Raw genomic sequence first — 22,231 nt, forward strand, 5'->3', positions numbered from 1 at the left:
CACCGCTATAGGACAGAGTAGAACTGCCCCATAGAGTTTCCAAGGAGCAGCTGATGGATTCAGACTGCTAACCTTTTGGTTAGCAGCCGAGCTCTCTTAACCACGGCGCCACCAGGGCTCCTACATGCAACCAGCACTCCAAAATCCTGGCAGTCCCCAAATGTGTGGGACATTTCACACCATCATGTCTTTGCCTGTACTGTTCCCTCGGCGTGCAGTGCCCTCTCCTCATATCTCACAGCCACATGGTGAACTCCTGCTCATCCTCCAAGGCCCAGCTGGCACAGCCTCTGTGAAGCTTTCCCAGACCTGCTTCCTAGGGTTGATGACTTCCTCCTGGTAAACCCCTCAGCTTATGCACTTCTCACACTTTGTGGCAGTAACTTGTTTGCATAACTGGTAACAGCTCGAACGAGACCATGAGCTCCTGGAGGACAAGCTCGTGTCTTATTTATCCTTGTGACCTTAGCACCTAACCCAGTCCCTAGCCCTGAGTAGAATGCTCAATAAATGCTTACCAAGTTAAAATGATACGCACTTAGCAGGTTAAATAAGTTCTGGGGAAGAAAAGATTTCTTCCAGCTGGAGGGCCTGAGGGGAAGGCTTTGTGAATAGGGTGACAGGTGAAACAAGGCTTGGATCATAAGGAAAATATCAGACCCTCCAATATTCACACGAGCCAAAATCTGTACTGTAACTTGTTTTCTCTGAGCCTACTTGGAAGAGATCAGAGTAACTATTGCACCCAACTTGGGGCTGCAGATGAATTCAGAAAGGGTTCTGGTCATTAACCTTTTAAAAAAATAGGTTTATTATATAGAGAGAAATTAAACAGATAACATTTTTTTAAACACGAGTTTAGAGAGTTCTTTCACATAAGTTGTCTCATTTGACCTTTACATGAATACTGTAAAGATTATTCTTATTCCCATTTTACTGATGTGTAAACTGGGGCATCGGCCAGGAAGAACACACGGACTTTTCTACTGCACTACATCAAATATATACTGGTGGATTGTAGGCAGGGGATTGTTACTGTAGTTTTGAGAATTTCAGCTAAGTCAAATTATTTCTTGCAGTCAGAAAAATAAAACTAAATACAAATACTCCACAAACCAATTTGTAGGATTTCAGTACTTTGTGCTTGTGATGCCAAGACGCCCCTCTGGGAAGTTTTGCTTGACTCCCTCCCATGGTCCCCTCCACCGTGGCACCTTGTCCTGCTTCTGCAGGGCCATGGTCCAGGCAGAGAGCCGATGGCTGCACATGCTCTTCACCCATCCTCCAGTGACAGTGACTTGGTTGAAGCCCTCAGCGACAGTAGCCTGACCTCTGTACAAACATAACAGGAAGAAAGTAATTACCAGCAGTTTGCACCTGGTCTGCTAGTTGGTTATCTGAGGGGAAGTGTGAGAATTTGAGAGTTGTTGCTGTTTATGTAACCTGCAGCAAAAACTGCGGCCAGAGTACGTTCTGCCAATTGCCTGGCCACAGACCTTTTCTATCTTTCCAATTCTACCATCATGGTTATAGAAATGAGCAACTTTCAAGAAATGTTGTTCCTTGAGCTTGGGATAAATTTCTTTTAATTCAGCAAACTTTCCTGAGCACATTCTGTATGCAAAGTATATTGCTATGTGTTATAATTTGCTGTTGGTTTTGTTGTTGTGAGCCATCGAGTCAGTTGTGATTCATAGCGACCCTATAGGACAGAGTAGAACTGCCCCATAGAGTTTCCAAGGGTGTAAATCTTTACGGGAGGAGATCGCCAGCTCTTCTCTCCTGCAGAACAGTTGGTGAGTTTGAACTGCTGACCTTTCAGTTAGCAGCTGAGTGCTTAACCATTGCGCCACCAGGGCTTCTTTGCTGTAGTTTAGCTCTCAGGGTACGGGCTGCAGACCAGTGCTAAACTGTTTCTTGAACACAATAAGGAGTTTGTGCCAGAGTGTAAATCAAGCATGTCTCAAAGCATTGTTTTGTTCAGCTGACATCCCTTCCCCCAGCCCCCAACAAAACTTTCTCAATGAAGGAAGTTGTCTGTTGGTTTACATTGTGGCCCTTATCTCATTGCAAAGTGGTAGCAAGCAGTTCACAGACCAACTACTTGAGTTACACAGCTGTAGGGAATACAGAGGTTGACCAGACGCTAATCCTGCCCTTCAGGAGCTTACGGTCTTATGAAGAAGCAAAGCTTTTACATAACCATTGCATCCCCCTACAGCTTGCACAACAAGGCACTAAGTAGGTGTTCAGTAATCTCTGTTGAATGTGTCATCAAAAAGAACTAAATGAAACAGAAGCCAAGCTGTGGTGAGTGCCATAGGAGACATATGAACACAGAGTAGGAGGCCAAACAGACATCGAGATCTATCAGGAAGGGAGTGGGGAGGACATCCAACAGATGTCCATGCCAACACAGGCATTCAAGGCATGGAGCATGACCGTGCCACATGCGTGTGAAGTCTGGGGAGGCTGAGGTGGGCTCTAGATCTTAAAGGACCTTGAATGCTATACATAGAGGCCCTATGCTCCATTCTCTAGGACGTACAGGTCATAAAAGGATTTTGAATAGGGCAGTGCTGTGCATGAGGTTGTATTCAGATTTGTAATGACCAGGACAGTTGTTTATCAATTATGAAAGAAGGCACAATTTTCAGGGTTAGTTGTTTTTTGCTTTTCTTTTCCTTTCCTTCACTGGCCTGCCCTCCAAGAAAGAAATGGGACAAAATCAGCCTGTGATGTGACTGTGAGACAAGAAGCAACATGGTGACCTGGGAAGAGCACTGACCTGGGTGTCAGAAGACATGGTTTAAGTGCAGGCTCTGCCTCTTAACCACCTGGGTCATCAATAGCTAACCACTCAGCTCATCTGATCCTCAGCTTTCTTATCGGTCAAATGGGGATCATGATACTAACCTCACAGGATGTTTTTGTTTGTTTTTAACTTAAATAAAATGGAGTTTATGAAAATGCATTTGTCAACTGTAAGGTGATAAACCTCTGTGGGACAGTAAATCATTCAGCCTCTTTTAGTGAAGTTTTTCTCCTCTGCCTAATGTTCCTGGGCATCCTTGACCAGTAGCTTCTTGGATGACAAATGTGGTTAGTGGAGCTTAATGTGGCTGAGAACAAAGTGCAGTATATGTGTGTCGAGTGTTTGCGGTTAGTGTCCACTGAATTGGTAGTTGTTTTTTCTGGGTGGGCCTCTGTGGGTTATTCCTCCCTGGTCCCTGGAATCCTGAACTGTTTGTGTCTGACTGCTATTGTTGGTAGAATGTAGTGAGCATCTTGTTGGAGGAATTCTTGTAAAACAGTTCGTCAGGAAGTCCTTGTTGTCCGGGTCTGTGAGGTGTTGTGTGTGATGAATTCCAAAAGAATGTGAGAGACATCTGTGTCCTCACAGAAGGAGCCCCGGTGGTGCAAAGGTTAAGTGCTCAGCTACTAACCAAAAGGTTGGTGGTTCAGATCCACCCAGTGACTCCACAGAAAAAGACCTGGTGATCTGCTTCCATAAAGAATACAGCCTAAACACAGATGGGGCAGTTCTACTCTGTCACATGGGGTCGTGGTGAGTCGGAATCCACGCAGTGGCACACAGCAACAGCAGTGTCTTCGAGGAGTTTACAGTCCAGTTGGGCAGACTAGACACGCCCCTAGGAGCAGAGTAGAGACAGCAGGACAGGCTGTGGGCTGTTGTCCTTATGGCGCAGAGCTCAGGGAAGGGCCGAGGGGCTGCAGTGGTTGGGGAGGAAGCCAGGCTCCTACTGGACCTTGCAGGATTGTTGGAATTTGACAGGGTAAGGGAATAAGAAACAGCAGCCCAGCAGAGAGGGAGCTCCTCCTACCTCCCAGTCCCCCTTTACCAACTGCTTAGCTTTGGGCTTGTGACTGAGTCTCTCTCACCCTCAGTTTCCTTATCTACAGAAACAGGGTCTTACATACAGTTACGAAAAGTAAGGGAGGTAAAAGTATGTTACGTGCTTAGCACAGTTCTGGCATAAAATCATGCTCAATAAATGGTAACCATTACTATTATCATTGTCACCACTGCTAATAGCAAGATGGAAAACATTCCAGGAAGAGAAAAGGGCTGAGACCAGAGAGAACAGGATAGTAAGGAGCCCACCCTGGCCAAAGCAAAGAAGACCCTTAGAAATTATGGGTAAATTTAGCTACTGGAGTCCCTGGGTGGTGCAAATGGTTAAACGCTTGACTATCAGTCAAAAGGTGGTTCCAACCCACCCCAGAGGCACCTCGGAAGACAGGCCTGGTGTCTACTTCCAAAAGCCTCGAAAACCCTCTGTAGCAGTCCTACTCTGCACACATGAGGTAACCGTGAGTCGAAATCGACTCGATAGCAACTAACACAGTTAGCTTGGTGGGTCAATCCAGTCTGGAAGGGCTTTGCACACCAGGAGCCGTGTGGCAGCAGGAAACTGTTGTTGGTTCTCGAGCAGGAAAGTGGCAGCATCACAGTGGGCAGACGGGACGCCAACACTCGGGGCTTGTCTCTGCCTGCTCCAGGTGGGACCAGACTGGCTGAAACTGATTTGTAACTAGGGGATGTCCTAACCCTCCGGCTCATTCCGAAATTCATGAAGGTCTCTAGCAAAAAGAATGGGAAGCCCAGTTCAGAGCCTGTGGCTTCTTGGTAGCATGTCATCTGTCTCTCTTTCTGCATCTGCTCTTCAGTGTCCTTTCTGTCACTATCAGGGAAAATCATTAGTATGCTAATCCAGCTAGCCATCATTTTAACACCGACCTTTGCTAACCTGCCTTTGCAATTTCAGGAACTATGTTTGACCTCTCTAAAAGTAACCTTAAATTGTAGTCTTGTAAGAATTCCAGAGCTGTATCCTTCACTCCTTCTTCTAATGAGGTTATGACCAAATGCTCATTATAATTGCTTTAGACTCCTTTTAATTTTCAAGCTTATTAATCATAAGAAGAGTTATTTAAAATTGCATAAATTAATCTTAGATTAAAAGCCCATCAAAGCCTCGAAACAATTAAGAATAAGTAGGATTTCCCTGGGGCAGCAAGTTTTATTTTAATATTGTAGTCAGGTGGATATCAGAACCTTGAAGTATGGTAGTGATTAATGTATGCAAAATTTAAATGAGATTTTTTAAATGGCAAATCTAAATCACATATTGACCTAACTGTAGGCTTTAACTGCATTGTCTGTCATATATTTAAACTGTTTACTGATCAACATTTTAATTACAGTGTGTGCTAGCAGACCCTAGGACAAATAAAATGTAGCGTTTTAAAATGTTGCTGCGAAGTTTGTTATCTGAAAATAACAGCCCTCTTTTATTGGGGAGAATCGAGGAATGAGAAAACAGCAAACTTTCTGCAGTGACGGAGAACCCCAGGCAGCACAGGGTATAGTCCGGAGGCCTGGGGACTGCTCGGGGTAATTCCCGGCCCCATCCTCACCCTGGGATGCTGCCAGGCGGGCGGAGGCCGTGTGCCTGTCTGTGTGCCTGTCTGTGTGCCTGTCCGTGTGCCTGTCCGTGTGCCTGTCCGTGTGCCTGTCCGTGGTTTCCATTGAAGTTGCTTCATGTTTACTTAGGGAAATATTTCCTTCATCTGTTTGAGCCCTGGCTGCCAAGCATTACTTACTTAAACATTGAGTAGCCTTGGGGTCCCTAGGGCCCCTTCCCTTTTTGTGATGTGGAGATATTTCCGGAAAATTGATTCACCCACTCCAAAGATCTTGTTTTGCCACCATGCACTTGTTCACTGCCTGGTTAGTGAGCTGTCCCAAGGGAGGTAGCCACGGACTGTGTCAGAGTTTGGAGAGAATTTCTCTGTTTTATAAATACTCTATTTCATTACTGAAGTTGATGGGTAGGAGGCTCACCTTGAGCAAATTATTTCACCCCTCGAAACTTTAGTTCCCACTTCCGTGGAAGGGGGATAATAATGCCCAACTTACTCTTCCTGTTTTTGTGAAAACCCAAACAAGATGAAGCGCATAAAGCACTTAGCGTAGTTGTTGGGAAATAATAGGTTCTCAAAAAGGTCGTTCCTGCCCTCCTCAACATTTGTTTTCGGAAACTAAATTATGGTGAAAAATTCAAATAGTATGAAGGATATACAATAACAAGTTGGAAGTCTTATTCCAACCATCCTCCTCCCCCGACCCAGTGCCCCAGCCCTGCTGTCCAGATATAAATACTGTTAATCAAATCAAAAACCAAACCTGTTGCCGTCAAGTCAGTTCCAACTCATGGCGAGCTCACGTGTTACAGAATGGAACTGCTCCATAGGGTTTTCTTGGCTGTAATCTTTACGGAAGCAGATTGCCAGACCTTTCTTCTGCATTGCCACTTGGTGGATTCAACTACCAGCCTTTAGGTTAGTAGCTGAGCACAGACCATTTGCACTACCCAGGAACCTGCACTGTTCATAGTAGCTTGTTTATCCTTCTAGAATTTTTTATTGTTTTTACTGTTCCTGCAGGAGCCCTGGTGGTGCAATGGTTCAGCACTCGGCTGCTAACTGAAAGGTCAGCAGTTCAAACCCACCAGCAGCTCCACAGGAGAAAAGACCTGGCAATCTGCTCCTGTACAGATGACAGCCTAGGAAACCCTATGGGGCAGTTCTACTCTGTCCTACAGGGCTGCTATGAGTCAGAATCAACTCGATGGCAAATAACGACAACAATGGTTCTGCACCTTGTGTTCCCACGTCCTGTATCTTCGAGATCTTTCTATATCAGCATGTAAAGGTCTACCTCATTCTTTTCAATGGCCATTTCCAGTTTTTTGCTAATAAGACAGTGACCATCTCTATATATACATCTTCATATACTGTGTATGAGAAGGCCGGTTCCCCAACCTCTTCTGATGCTAACTTACCAGACTTGAATCTGCCCATCTGATCGGTGGGAAAATGATACCTAGTGGTTTTGCATTTGCATTTGTTCTATTCAGCATGATGTCAAACTTTTTTTTTTTCCACATTGGCCATTGTATTTTTTTATATCCTTAGCCTGTTTTTCCGTCAGGTAGCTTGTCTCTTCCTTCATCCTTTTGAGCCTTGATTTCCCATTTGGAAAGGGAGGAAGGTGGATGCACAGTCTCCCAGGCTCCTTCCCCTCTGCAGCCCGTGGCCCAGGCCCGAGTAGCCTTTGGGAAGCTTTTCCCCTGCCAAAGGTGCCATCTGCTCATGGCCTTGGGAGCCTGCACTGAGGTGGCACAGCCAGTAACTGGGGGTAAACGACAAGAGGGCTGTGTTCTTCTCCCTTGGTTTGGTTGCATGTCTTCCTTCCTCTCTTAAGAAGGCAGGCTGGGAAATTGCAAGGCAGAGCTGGGATTGAACTTCCTTTAAAGCTGCCTGTAGACGTCAGGAATATTTATTTTCTCTATTTGTTTTAAGCCTGGGAAGACTGTGTGGTTTTCTCAACACTGTCCTGATGGAGCCCTGACCAGCAAGCGTGCAATGCCCCTAGCCCTAATGTGCCATTAATGATAGGTTAATGTACAGTATAATGTTTTTGGGACTATGGGTTCATTACACTTCTGAGTGTGAGGTCTTTCCACAGAGCGCCCAAGGTCCCATTGCATTATATCATGCAATAAAAATACCCTTTTCATATCACACACTAATAAACTGTACTTGAAATGCTGTCTGAGGGGCTGTGTGTGAGCGCAACAGTTGGAATTCCTTTTTTCTGGTTTGTGTTTTAGTCACACAGAATTCTAAGCCCGAGAGAAACCTTGCTCACTCTTGTTTAGATGGGACTGAGGCTCAGATGAGGGGCTGCTGGTGAGTGGGGAGGGTCCTTATACCTAGACAGCAGGGCCTCAAATCTCTACTGGCTGACGTCAGACAAAAACACCGCCCGTCCAGCCAGTGGGTGTGCAGCTGTCAGGAGGGCGGGCACACCAAGAACACTGTGTTTTGGCATCTGCCACAGTTAGCAGGGAACGTATGTTGTTGTCATTGTTAGGTGCCATCGAGTTGGTTCCGACTCATAGCGACCTTATGTACAACAGAACGAAACACTGTCTGGTCCTGTGCCGTCCTCACAATCGTTGCTATGTTTGAGCCCATTGTTGCAGCCATTGTGTCAGCCCGTCCCGGTGAGGGTCTTCCTCTCTTTCACTGGCCCTCTACTTTACCAAGTGCGATGTCCTCCTCCAGGGACTGAGCCCTCCTGATAACATGTCCAAAGTATGTGAGACGAAGTCTCACCGTCCTCACTTCTAAGGAGCATTCTGGCTGTACTTCTTCCAGACAGATTTGTTCCTTCTTCTGGAATATTCAATATTGTTCACCAATACCATAATTCAAAGGCATCAATTCCTCTTTGGTCTTCCTTATTCATTGTCCAGTTTTCACATGCCATATGAGGTGATTGAAAATACCATGGCTTGGGTCAGTTGCACTTTAGTCCTCAAAGTGATATCTTAACATGTGTTAGGTTTTATAAAAGTTTCCTTAGAAACTTTTAGTAAATATTTCAAAATGTAGGCCACTGATAGTCGTGACTACAGAACTGTTTCCATGCTAGCCTCTGACTAGGAACTTCACATTCACAGTCGTCCTGTGAAGTTGGTGTTCTTCTCCTTATTTGGTAGAAGACGAAGGTCACAGAGGTAGGGGGAAGAACTGCATTGTAGAGAATGAAATCCCCGGGGCTCCTAAAACTACAGGTAAATTACCCACATATCCGGGTAGAGCCCCGCGCACCCTGGACTGTCCACCCTGGAGAGATCAGAGATGCAGCTGAGCTGGGGCGAGCACCGCCTCCTCGGTGCACATGGCCCTGTGCTCTTGTGAGTTATGCATTCCTTCAAGTGAACTGGCTTACTCGGGCTTTTTTTCTCAACAGTTAGCTGGCATCAGAGATTATTTTGAAACTTGGAACACTTTAGAAGAGGAGAAGAGGCATCAGAATTTAAGAATGGGCCAAAGACCGGGGGCTTGGGGGCTTCAAATCACCTATTTCATACTTTATCTAGGGCAGACTGTGGCATCTGTGTCTTTGTGATACAGGGGAGTTGTTTCTGGGTTATTACCTGCCAGTTGTAGAGTGTGGGGAAAGATGACACCTGAGGTCCAAGAACCTGGGCTCGAACCCAGTCCTGGTACTTCAGCCTGGAGCATGTTCTTTGCCATCTCAGAGCTGCGGTGTCCTTGTTTATAAAATAAGTTACCCTTTACTTCCTGCGAGGGCTTTTGGAGATCACATGAAATAATGTAAATGAAAGCACCTGGCTTAATACCGGCACAGGGTAGGTGCTCATAACTGTTAGTAATTACGATATCGCTGTTATTACTATATTGTAATGATGTTCAAATCCTAACTCTGCCTTGGACAAATCATTTAACTTCTCTGAACCTAGTTTTTGAGTCCACATACTGGAGACAATGGAGCCCTGGTGGTGCCAGTGGTTAAGCACTATGGCTGCTAACTGAAAGGTTGGCAGCTCAAATCCACCAGCTGCTCCTTGGAAACCCTATGGGACAGTTCTACTCTGTCCTATAGGGTCACTATAAATCAGAATCGACTCGATGGCAACAAGTTTGGTCTTTTGGGGTTTATTGGAAGTAGTAACAGTTACGCTGTCCAGCTACTTCATGGAATTGTTGTGATACTTGGATGAGATAATAAGCTTGAAAGCACTTTGTGGAATGAAAACACTACTCTGTAAATATACACATTTCTCTCTCTAATTCAGCATATTCAAACTGGGTTATGTTTGAATAAATATCCTTATAGCCAAGCCAATTAGGGGAGCTGTTAGAAAGAGTCACTGATCTGTCTCTCTCGCTACTAGGGAGCATGTCATGGCTGAAACATTAACTTGCAATAGCACAAGGCATATTGGGGCTGAAGAGAAGCCTGGCAGTTCTTCTGTCCCACCTCTTCATAACAGCAAGCGGTGGGGCAGGGGCAGGGTATGTGCCACCTGCGTTGGTGAGAAGAGAACCAGTAACTGTTCCATGTTGACAGTATTGCTTAGAACAATGGTTGAAAGATACGCTTGCAAAAGGAGGTTAAAGATCAAGGGGACCATGTTGAGGGGTTGAGCTGGTCTGGGGAGGGAAGAAGATGATGGAAAGAAAAAATCGAGAAATTGCCAACACCATCCTACAAAAGACTGGACCTTTTGGCTCTAGGCAAAGCGCCCTTAATTGTTAGAAGAGTATTTAAATTTCAAGGATAATTAGTTTTTCTTTTAAGGTTCTAGGTTTGGACTAAACCTTTTGTGTTCAGATGGGGGGACTTTACATTTATGTAATCTCTCAAGGGTTAACTCTGTCTTTGGGGCTACTAGGACTTGAAAAAAATGTTACCCTATATCAAGAAAACCAGAAGTGACAAGTTCATTTAAAGAGCCTGGTTTGTCATTGTTTATCTAATTTTCAGAGTTGACACAGAAAATTAAACCAGCTGACACTCACTCTCTGGCCGCCTCTCTGGCTCATTTCCCTGGTCCTTTCCTACCTGACCTTTGCAAGTGCAAAACACTCCAAACCCCAACATATAAAACTTTCTACTGAGTTTCTGAGTTGCCCTGCAGTCCTTCCAACATTATGTCATAGGATGTCATATAAAAAGCAAGATGAGGTTATAAATCTGCTCTGTGAAACACTTCTTTTATCCCTCCACTTGACCATAAATCAAACTCCCTGCAAAGGAAGCCAAGGTAGACATGGGCCCTAAGCAGCGCGATATGCCTTTACTGAATTCAGAGAATCCGAAGGCTCATCTGCCCCTGTGACATCACACGGTGCTGCGTGGCGAACTGAGAGAGGCGCTGGGCGAAGAGTCTCGATGGTTGTGAGCACTTTCACTGTGGTTAATGTTGACATTCTAGAGCTCATTATGGCGGCAGGTCTTTTATTCAGCATCATTGGTGAATGAGCTGTTCCTCAGAAGGAAATTATTCAGGCAACTGAAACTTATTCTTTATAAAATCAAAACTTAAGAAAGAGAAGTTACAGGTAAGGGATCTTCTTAAATGTATTCCCTATCAGAATATATACTTCAGGATTTAGCTTTTTTCCCCCCCAAAAAAAAATTACTTTAGAACATTACTGGTGATATTTATTTGTTTTGTTCTACTATAGCGTTGTCTCCTGGTGTTGATGTACGACTGATGGTCCCTACGCTGGTTGACCCCAAACTGTTTTTTTTTTTTGTTTTGGTTTCTGTTGTTGGTTTTGCTAACAGGTGTCACTTCTTGCCCCGTACTTGTTCCTCCCTCTAACAACCCTTCCCCCTTCCTCTTATATTTGGCGATGTCTTTTGCATTTTAGATCAGAAAACCAAACAACTAAGCTTGTTAGAATTAAGTCTAAAATACAAGAAAATTGACTTGAATAAAGGCTTGAGGAAATAGCTGAAGTATTCAAATTTTGGTGCGTGGACATTAAAATATTTACTTTGACCTTAGAAGGCTTTTTTTTTTTTTTTTGAAGTTTAACTCCAAGATTCTTAGCCTTCTATTAGGGTGTCAGATTAGTGGCCTGTAGATACATAAAGTGCCTTTGGATTTGGGAAGCAGGCAGTTTCACTAAACAGGAAATATACTACTTGATAATGTTTCATATAAATGTCTTAAGTTTGAAACAATGTGATCATGTTGCCCTTGAATCAGTAACCAGGGTAGACTTCAAATTGTTGAGTGTTTTTGTTGTTTTTTTTTTTTTTTTAATTTTCTCGGGGAACCAAACAGCCATGAATGTGCCGAGGACAGTCCTTAAACTCTAAAAACCAAATTAGAAGCAGGCTCATAAAAGTCTCATCATGCATCCAGAGTGAATTTTATTGAATTAAAGTCCCCTGTTAAACCAGAGCCTAACTACCAGTAAACACAAGCTTGTAACAAAATAACTTTGTCCTTTTTGCCAGTGAAGACAGACTACGGTTTCATGGGCTCTGCCATGAAGGCAGCCGGCTTGTTTGTAACCAGATAAAGTGTGCTCCCTTACTCATTCATGGCGAGCGTGACCAACCATACCACCCCAGAAAACACGGGTCACACCATTCACCGCCACAGAAAACACATTTCAAGCTTCTGTACGTTTAATTTTCTTCAACATTACCTTGCAAACCACAGTAAATCAATAACAGAATAGTTAAGTACCACAGGTTCTTCGTGTTTTGTTTTAGAAAATATTGCTCAAGGCTAAACGTGGGTTCTGTTGATGATTCTTATTTGCTACCGGAATGCAGAATGATCAGAATTTTCACGTGGTTTGCTTCCTCTTTGTGGATTTCCCTTTAAAAAGGGAGGCGACAGTTCCAAAAGGAAACTGTTGGTTGCTAATAGCGGAAACTCTGGAGTAACTGGTAATGCTTAATCCTGTATTTTATAGACCAGATCTGGGGGCTTTGGTCTTTGTTATGCTCTTATTTCAGATTTTCCAAAGGAGCTGCCAGCCAGCCCTTGGGCTTCCCCATGCTCACCCCCCTCAGCAGCTCATTCCATTGAAATGAGTGAGGCACGGATCAAGTCTGGGACATTGTCTTAGTCATCTCGTGCTGCTCTAACAGAAATACCACAAGTGGATGGGGTTAACAAAGAGAAATTTATTATCTCACAGTCCAGTAGGCTATAAATCCAAATTCAGGGCATCAGCTCCAGGGGAAGGCCCTCTGTCTCCGTTGGCTCTGGAGGAAGGTCCTTGTGATGCATCAGTCTTCCCTTGGTCTGGGAGCATCTCAGCACAGGAACCTCAAGTCCAAAGGACGCACTCTGCTCCCTGCACTGCTTTCTTGGTGGTGTGAGGTTCCCACGTGTCTCTGCTCGCTACTCTTTTTTATATCTCAAAAGACATTGGCTTAAGACACTATCTAATCTTGTAGATCTCATCAGTGTAACTGCCGCTAATCCATGTTATTACGTCATAGTAATAGAGTTTACAACACATAGGGAGATCACATCAGATTTCAAAACAGTACACAATCATATAATACTGGGAATCATGACTTAGCCAAGTTGACAGACATTTTAGGGGGACAGTTCAACCCATGACAGACATCATAGTTGAAAACAGTAAAAAAGATGGCACTTTGTTTAAAGTTATGTACCCAAAACTTGGTATCTAATATCTTTAGCCCTCTTTTCTTCTTCTCTATGTTTTTTGTACCTGGCTGATCAGAGAGCATGAAAAAATTCCCCGTTTAGCTTCAGTCTGTGTGTGAATGGTTTGTTTCTCCCTATTAGGGAACTAGAAACGCTGTTACTAAACTGAATTTTAAGGAGTAGCAGCAGCCTTTACTTAATTGGATGCTCCTTAAAATAGGATGAGACAATGGATGTGAAGTGCTTTGGAAAGTTAAGCTTGATACCAAGGCCTTCAACCTGTGACCCAGCTGTCAGGGGTGATGGTTTGTCAGTGCTGGTTGGCACCTTGCCAGTTGCCACCATTGTCACTCTCCCCACTGCCTTGCAACTCTCTTTGTCGTATTGTGAGTCTGCATTTTCAAATATGTTGGCTCAATACCATTCATAAGATATGCCCTTATTATTTTTACATTTTTGCTGTATTTGTGGCTGTGTATCCTTTTCATTCCTAATAGTGTTTACCCATGTCTTCTCTTTCCTTTACCTATTTTGTTTGGAGTCTTTTTAAAGAACCAATTTTTTATTAAATTGATAATCTCTATGCTATCTTTCCATTTAATTCCTTTGTGTTCTTATCTTTGTTATTAGCTGTGTTAGGTTTTCTTTACTCTTTTTATTCTCTGTTCTTTTTATATTTATTGGATGCTTAGTTCAGAAGCTCCCCATCTTTTTCCCTAATGTATACATCTAAGGCTATAAATTGCCTTCTAAATGTTGCTTTAGCTGCATCCCGTAAATATTTATACGTAGTGTTTTCATTGTCATTCAGTTCTAAGTAATTTCCAGTTTCAATTAGGATTTCTTTTTTGACCCATGAATTATTTAGAAATATTTTTATTTCCAAATATTCAGAGTTGCTTTATTATCTTTTTGTGACTGTTGTCTCATTTCCGTGCACTATGGTCAGATGATGTGGTCTGTGTGATTATCAAGCCTGTGTTATTTGTGAAGACTCCCTTCATACGTGGTCAGTTTTTTTCCCCAATGTTCTGTATCACTCAAGTCTCTACATTCCTGGAATCAGTAGCTCTCCTTAGTGCCACAAGACTTCCACTCATGCACTTATAATCCTGGTTTTCGGTTCCCTCTTCATTTTCAGCACTTACAGCTTTCCCTTTCTTTCTTATAAGTTCAGCTGTGCTTTTTTAAAAATCATTCTGTTTCATCTGGCATGTCTAGGAGTTTGTAGAGGGGAAGCTTTTAGGCTATCTTAGTCTCTCATTTTATCAGGACTCTTCATTCACCCTCTGTCACACGCAGTTCTATTTTGCGTGTGCACACACACACGCAGCAAGAGCTTAAACAGCAAAACTCAAGAGGTAAGGAAAAAAGACGGCAGGAGAGAATCCATCTTCCTGAGCCTTGTGTCTTTAAATCTCCACCAACACACAGCCATCGCCTCAAAAGACAACCCTTGAGCATCCAGACACCTGTAACTGTCCCCATGCTCACTTCTTGGACTTGCTACAGATTCGGCTTCTCGGATACAAGTCCTCAGCATTATCTAGAAAAAGGCTCCCACTCTCCCTCTGAGGCCCTCTGATCCCGATCCTCAGAGCATCTACCCAGGCCAAGTCTGCCATGCTCCCCCGCAACCAGTCCTATCTGAGGCCATGCCAGGGGCAGCTCCCAAAGTCCCCACTTAAATGGGCCAGCAGCACATTCTGGGTCAGCTCCCTCAGACACCAGCTCATGAGCACCAGCATCTCCTGTGTTTATCCCCTCACCCTGCCCCACTGGAGTTGTCCTGTGCCGCCTCCCCTTACCCCTGTAAGCACAGGCCCTAGAATGGCTCATGGAGACCTCGGGAAATGTCGTGTTCTCTCAGTGGGCCATTTTCTGACCAATTACTCAGTGTAGGCACACACAGATCTGCTTGCAGGAAAGGTGGAACACTCCTGACCCCCTTAGATGCTGGTGTACAGTCTGGCATGGCTAGAGGTAAGCAATTTGCTGCTAATAATTGAATATTCGGAGGAAAACATCTATTTCTGTAGCCATTGTGAAGAATAAACTCGAGAAGGTTGATTGAAATGGCCTGTCATAGCTGCAAACCATTTCTGAGGTCTTAAAAGAAAATGAAGGGCTAGAAGGGGACCCCCCACCCCCACCACGGGAAAGATTTAGAAATCAGGGCTGAGAAAGCCCATTCTCAGAACAAATGCCTTGCGTCTGGAAGCTCTGCACCCATGGCATTTGCCCAGCTAAGTCGGGCTGGACAGACAGGCAGGCTCCATGTTAGCTGTACAGAGACAAGGCTCATTCTCTCAGCTTTGCTTCAGCCCCAAATGCATAATCCTGGGGCCACATTCCATGTGGAGGAATAATAGCCATCCTCACACCTAGCCAACACATGTCTGTGAAGCACCATCTCTTATGTAAGTGATCTCATTTAGTCCTCACAACTCAGCCCAAGAGGAAGAGAAGGCAGGTGGTACTGGGTGGGTGTGAGGAGGCCACTGAGAAATAAAACTCAGAAACTTGGAGGAAAATATCAACTTTACCTCTCTAAAAATCTGGATGGAAGGATCCACGTGCGTGACCCCAGTGGCCTTCCTGAGAACTTACCAGCTGAGCCACAGTCGGGGGAACAACTGCTCGGCCTCCCCCTGGGGCCCAGAGCCTGCTGGGGAAGCTGACCACAAGAAGGCAGCCAGACGTAGCCTTCCTGTGGGCAGGAGACCCACAGAGAGAGCTCAGGGGGCTGAGTCCGGCACTCCTCCTCCCACTGTTGCCACCCCACCTCCAAGGAGGGGTCAGGAGTGCTACAATAACGCAAGTCTCTCCATAGAGAAAGACGAAGCCAGGGGAATGGACTTCCCCCCTTAGTATCATCTCTTTTGTAGGTGAGGCAGTTGTGGCCCTTCACAACTAGTGGGATGTCCAGGAAAAGGCTTGCCAGCTGCCCAAGGCTCCCTGCAGTACCCCACACAGAGGAGAAGTTTGACTGAGGTACCTCAGCTTCTCCCTGCTGAGTCACTCGCGGCTCCCCTCCAGCCTCCATCCTAGCCATCGCCTCCCTGACTACCCCCTGCTGAGGCACACCCAGCCTGGAAGGAAGAGCTGACCCCCCAGGGAGGATTATGATTTATTACCTCGAGTAATTAATATTATAAAGGCTGCCTGCAGCCTTGCTACTTGTCAGCAGGTTAACAGACATCAGACATCTGCTGTACGTCCTTCCTCTCTACTCCAGAGTTTTCTCCTGGGTAAGAAGGGATTGGATTGGTAATTTGGAAACTAACTGTGGAACACGTTTTATTATATAAAACTGTAGGGAGAGCTCCATGATAAAGTCCAGCCTGATTTATATAAAATTACTTTTTTAGTAAGAATTTGTTAGTGTTCATCGTAGACATCTGTATAAAGTCATCGTGAGACTTCTCCTGAGGGCCGGGCCGTGGCTGACAGGTACGGTCTTCCGTCGGCGTCAGCATTCCGTCTGTCTGTGCTTTGTCTCAGTGGCACAGTGTCAGGAAAAGCCTGGTCCTCCTGGTTGTTGGATGGCTCACCTCTCCTTTTCCTCTTGGGCATCCACTAAACGGACAGAGAAGCTTAAAAACGGAAACGCAGGAAAGTTTTATATCAGAGTTTAATCACTGCCAGTAACTGCCAGCTGTTCCTATGAATTACTTATGGTCGGACAGGAAGTACTCAGAGCTGACAGGAAGCACCAACACCATCAGGAGCTCAGAGCAGCCTTGACCTATCCACACCTGGTGCCGTGTGGCTGTGCACTGGGCCAGGTGGGGGGCACTGTGGCCCAGCGTCTGATGGGACTCCAGGCACTGCTCCACAGGGTTTTCAAGGCTGTGACCTTTCGGAAGCAGAATGCCAGGCCTTACCACCAACCTTTCGGCTAATAGTCGAGCGTTTAACCATTCGTGCCACCTGGAAACTCCTTTGTAAAAGATAGGCATCACCTTTTCATGCCGCAGGCGTTGAGGGCCCACTGTGTGCCAGGCGTAGCGCTAGCCCTTGCAGCCACACCAGCAAGTTGGAACGATTCAAATAACGAGGTGTTCTTTAGGAAGTTATCTGAAGAGAAGGCATGGGAACCCCACAGAGATGAACTCCTCTTTGGAGATCAGTCCAAAGCCCAGCTAAGGGCGGACAGTGCGGTTTCACTGTGAGTCCACACCTGAGCCCCAGGCAGCGCTTACCCACCTGGGCAGGTTCCTAGTCTCCGTGTCCTGCATGGAACGAGTGAGCGAGAACTGGAGATATCACTACAGAATCAGAGTCAGAACCTAGCAGAACTGAGGAAGCTCATGCCCAGGTGGAGGAGGGGTGTACTGAACATCTGCATCGCTCTTCATAAGTGATTAAGTTTCCGGCAAGGCCCTTCATCTCGCCAGCACGGTTGCTTCGCATCCCCATCGGCCGGGGGGTGCGGGGGGTGCCGTCACTGGTTGTTGTTGCCGCGTCTCTCGCCCTCCCCGCGTCCCACTTTTGGATCCATCCTACCTCTTACAGTTGCATCCTTTTCCCTTCATTATGCCTCCACCTTCTGTGGTGAAGTCTGGGGACCATAATACTTCAGTCCTCGCCAGTTTAATTGTTGAATTGGCCCTGAGAGAATCCAGGTGACAAGAGTGGCTCCCACGGCCTGGTGATGAGGCCAGAGAGATTGTGCAGCAGCTCCAGCCGGCACGCGCCCTGCCGGGCTCTGCAGACGTGGCCGCTAACATGCCCTGCATGGAGGACGGAGGCCTGGGCTCGGGGCAGTCACCGCGGGGGGAATGACGCCCTCGGCAAGCAGTAGGTGGTGTCCCGGCTTCAGGAAGACATCACACCGTGTTTCCGTAGTTCCTTGTAGCACAGTGGGGCCACGAGAGCTTGGCAGACCTGGATCCCTCTGCTTGGAGGGTGTGTGTCCATCCAGCACAGGAGGGACCTGCTGTAGGGGCAGAGCCACCCCAGCCCCACACTCAGGTCAGCACTCTGATCAAAGATGCAGGAGATCACGTGTTCATAAGCTGGGATATGGAGTCAGGAGACCCACGTTCTGGTTCCAACCCAAACCTTCGACAAGTTGCCCACCTCTGTGTCGGTTTCCTCATCTGAAGAGTAGAGATGAAGGCGGTGTGTGCCTCCTAGAGTGAGTGAGTAGAGAGTGGGACAGTGGGGAGCATGGGACACAGCCTGTGGCAGTGCTGGCACACAGTGCTCTTCCGTGTCACCAGGCTCAGGATCAGTGTGACTGTGTACAGTGCTGCCCGTCGCCAGGCGCTGGCCTTGCCAGGACTCCTGGAGCACCTGGCTGTGCCTGTATCTGCTCAGGCCTGTCCAGAGCTGCCTGGGACTTTGGACACCTGCAGACACCTCAGGGTGGCCAAGTGATTTCTGTGCTTTCCCCAGAATCGTCCATCAGATTGTGTGTGTTTGTGCATTGAGCTTATGCGGAGCACCTGCATTGTCACGTCCAGGCGCTGGAGGAGCGCCAGGTATCTCGGGAGGAAGGAGAGAACGGTACCCTCCAGTCACAGGGAGACAGGCTAGCCCTGAGGATGTACCAGAGTAGAAAGCAGAAGACCAGAGTCCAGTCCCAGCACCTACACCAGTCGCTTCCCCTGTCTGGGCCACATCTCTTCTGAGAAGTCTCAGGGAACAGGAAAAAGGACTGTCGAGGCTCCCTCACCCTGGATTGACATTCTGTCCCCTTACCCAGCCTTTGCACCTTAGAGGAGAACCATCTGCAAGGAGAACCATCCCAGAAGCATCCTGCCTGGTCCTAACTCAGAGGCGCACAGGAAGATGTCAGAGGTGCATGGAGGGAGGAAACTCAGCTCGGAGAGGGGAAGGTCAGGGGCACCGGGCCCAGTGGGGACTCACAGGGCTGATGGAGGAGGCGGAGTCAAGTAAGAGCGACCAGCGAGGGGTGGTGCTGACAGGGACCAGGTCCCAGGAGGGTCTGGGCTCGCAGCCTGCAGCCTGAGCCCTGCTCTGGGTGGCCTGAATCACCATGGGAGAAATAAGACAAGGGGGAGTTGCAGTCTGGATGTTGGTTCCCCACCTCTGCCCACTCCAGTTCTGCCCAAGGGAGCACAGGGCCGTGGGCTTGGATTACAGAGCCTTGTGTTCCCGTCCCAGCTCTGGAAGCCCACACAGATCAAGGATGACCTTCCTGCGGCCCCTGTTCCTCATGTGTAAAGGCAGCCAGCCTAGGAGTTAGTGCTTCTTTAGCTGCAGATAACAGAAAAACAGCCCAGAGGAGCTTTATGGCACAGAGAGTGATTTTACACCAGACTGTGGGGTGCCTCATGGACCTGCAGGCAGGGATAGGCCCGAGTATTGAGGCCCCAGGGGTCTCTCACGCTGTCAGGACATCCTCCCTGGCCCCTCCCCTGCTTCGTCCTGTGCAGCACTGCATGCTGTCGTGGTGGGCCACGGCTGTTGGCAGCTCCCAAGTTCACATGTCAGAGCCCAGGACACCAAGGAAGGCTGGGCTCCTCCCCTTCCCTGCCTCCCTCTCTGGTCCGCTCTCATCTCTCTCTCCTCTCAGTGCCCAACCAAGCCATTGACAGTGGCTGGGGGACAAAACCACTTGTCCAGGTCACTACCCTGCAGGGACATGCCATGCTTCATCCGCGTTAAGCCGGAGATGGGAGTCACTGCCCAGCCAGTGCGGGGCAGACGAGGACCAGTGTCCCCCAGGTCTGAGAGTGAGGGGCAGCGAGCAGCCGTCTCCTCCCCCTCCCTGCAGGGCGGCCAGCAGCCTTCTTGTAGACTGGAGGAATGCCTCCCTCGCCCTCCGCAGTTCCGCTCTGCTTGCTCCTGAACAGATGATAACAGAGATGGAGCATATGGGCCCCAAAGTCACCGGCATTCTGGGAAAGTGACACTGTGTTACCCCAGGCTTGGGGGGAGGGGGCCGTTGGCTCCTGAGCACAGCTTCTGCCTTTGTTCTTTAGAAGGGCAAGGGGTCACCTCTCCTGCCTCCTGAAAAGGAACTGTGCACACTCTCTTCAGGAAGAATTGTTTCTGGCCAGGCAGCAGTCAGGGAAAATAGGCCTAGGGTGAGCAGATATGGGGGAACCTTTGGGCCTGGCCTGCTCCAGCCCCACACCCAGGCCTCTGCTACCTGCAGGGCGCCCACCCAGCCTGGCTCCCAGTTCCTCTTCCCTAGCTGCCGTCTGCAGCAGCCCTTCCTCCCTCGGGGGTCCTGCAGGTGTGGTGGGAACCCCTACAGAGGGCCATGGGGTGTCACCAGAGGTGTCCAGGTGGGCTCAGGCCTAGCTCCACCACAGCCTCAGTGAGTCCCCCTGGGTGGGGTGCCCGTGCCCTTGACCTTCCCCTCCGCAGGCTGAGTTTCCTCACCACTGTACCCCTGACATTGTTCTGTGTGCCTCTGAGTTGGAACCAGGCAGGGTGCTCCTGGGATGGTTCTCCTTGCCTGAGTTGGAAAGGCCGGGTAAGGGGACAAAGTGTCAACCCAAGGCAAGGGAACTTGGACATTCCTTCTTCCTGTCCCCAGAGACATTGCAGGTCTGACCTGCAATCCACGTGGGCCACACAGACCCCAGGGTTGGGGCGCCCAGGGCATCCGAGCCCTGGGCCCGCATCCCTCCTGGCCATGATGCCAACAACTGTGGTGAACTCATGGGGAGGCAGCTGCCGGCCAGGGGCCTGTATCCCCACCCTGTCCTCCCTCCCCCCGTCCCCCAGGGCTGCTAGTCAAGACAGGGTGTGTCGGAAAAAGGGGAAAAGCAGTCCTGGGCGCCCAGGCCAGGGGTTGGGGAGGGGTCTGAGAAGGGTGCAAGCAGGGAAAGAGGAGGAAGAGGAGCTGGGCCAGGAAGGGAAGGCGGCAGGGAGCCCTCCTCTCTCCCATCCTCCCGCGCACCCCACAAGACATGTGCTGTCCCCCACCCCCATCCTCCCTGCTCTCCTCCGGCGCACCCCACGAGACGTGTGCTGTCCCCCACCCCCATCCTCCCTGCTCTCCTCCGGCGCACCCCACAAGATGTATGCCGTCCCCCACCCCCCATCTTCCCTGCTCTCGTCCAGCGCACCCCACGAGACGTGTGCTGTCCCCCCACAGCCCTGGCCGGGGCTGAAGCCCTCTGGCCCCCCGGGCCCTGCCGTCTCCCCGCAGGTGCACAGTCTGGGGCGGGGCGGAAGCCACCAGGTGTAGCTTCCTTAGCAGAGAAGCCGCGGAGGAGGAGGAGGAGGGATGGGGGGCGACAGGCTGCCGGGACACCGTACCGGCCCCTCCCAGGTCCAGCTCAGCCCACCCATCTCACCACGTACGCCAGCACACTCCTCCCCCGACACGGCTGCCTTCCCTCCGCTGGTAGAGGGTGATTTATTTATAGGAGCGCTTTAGACAAAGAAGAAGACTAAAAGGGGTCGACAGCGCCTGTGACAAGATGATTCTTTGGTCTCTGGGCAGCCACCAGACCGGAAAGCTGGCAGCGCAGGGGCCAGGCCATGCAGCAGCTGTGTGAGGGCGCCGTGGAGGAGGGGCAGGCAGACGGGGCGTTCACAGGCCCCACCTGAGGCGCTGTCAGGCTGGTGGAGTTCCAGAAAAGGCAGCAGAGCACCAGGCAGAGTTTGAGCTGTGCCACTGAGTGCTCCAGACACTCAGTGCCGTCTAGCCGGCACGCCCTGGCCCTGCCTCGGGCCTCAGTTATCTAGGCTGTGAAATGGGCCGATAGCTCCCGTCTCACCTCACGGGGCTGTTGTGAAGAAGACATGCAATCCAGGCTGAGAACAGGCCTTGGAAAGCATACTGATGGGCAAGTCTGGGGACCGCCTGTCTCAGCCTGCTCTTCTTCCCTGTAGGGCCACCCGTTCATCGTGCAGTTCAACGACGGAAACGCCACTGTGGTGTCCATGTGGGTGTGCAGGGCGCTGGAGGAGAGGCGGAGCCAGCAGGGGCCCCCATGAGGCTGCAAGGGTGCTGAAAGCCCAGGACTGGTGACAAGGGACAACCCCGCCTGTCGCCCCACTCTCCGTCTGCTGCCTGCACCAGAAGAGCTTTGCTGGGCCCCCGGCTTCCCTGCTGTCTCACCTGTGACTTTGCCAGCAGATGGCTCCACCTCCGCACCGGGCCTTGCCTGGGCCGTCCTCGGGTAGCCAGCCCCTGCCGGGCAAGCCCTCACCCCTCCAGTCTGGAGATCCTGGCCCCTGAA

At 48.6% G+C, this 22,231-nt stretch overlaps 1 protein-coding gene across 1 annotated transcript in view; it reads left to right on the plus strand.

The window, feature by feature from the left end:
• MAP2K5 (mitogen-activated protein kinase kinase 5) overlaps positions 1-21,986 on the plus strand; it is a 277,318-nt gene extending 255,332 nt beyond the window's left edge. The window contains exon 22 of the mRNA XM_004374690.3: positions 21,882-21,986. Within this exon, the coding sequence (XP_004374747.1) occupies positions 21,882-21,986 (105 nt within the window). The remainder of the gene's footprint in view (positions 1-21,881) is intronic.
• Positions 21,987-22,231: the final 245 nt, after the last annotated feature.

This window comes from Trichechus manatus, unplaced genomic scaffold (genome assembly GCF_000243295.1).
Source record: "Trichechus manatus latirostris isolate Lorelei unplaced genomic scaffold, TriManLat1.0 scaffold00030, whole genome shotgun sequence".
In the NCBI taxonomy this organism is placed as follows: domain Eukaryota; kingdom Metazoa; phylum Chordata; class Mammalia; order Sirenia; family Trichechidae; genus Trichechus; species Trichechus manatus.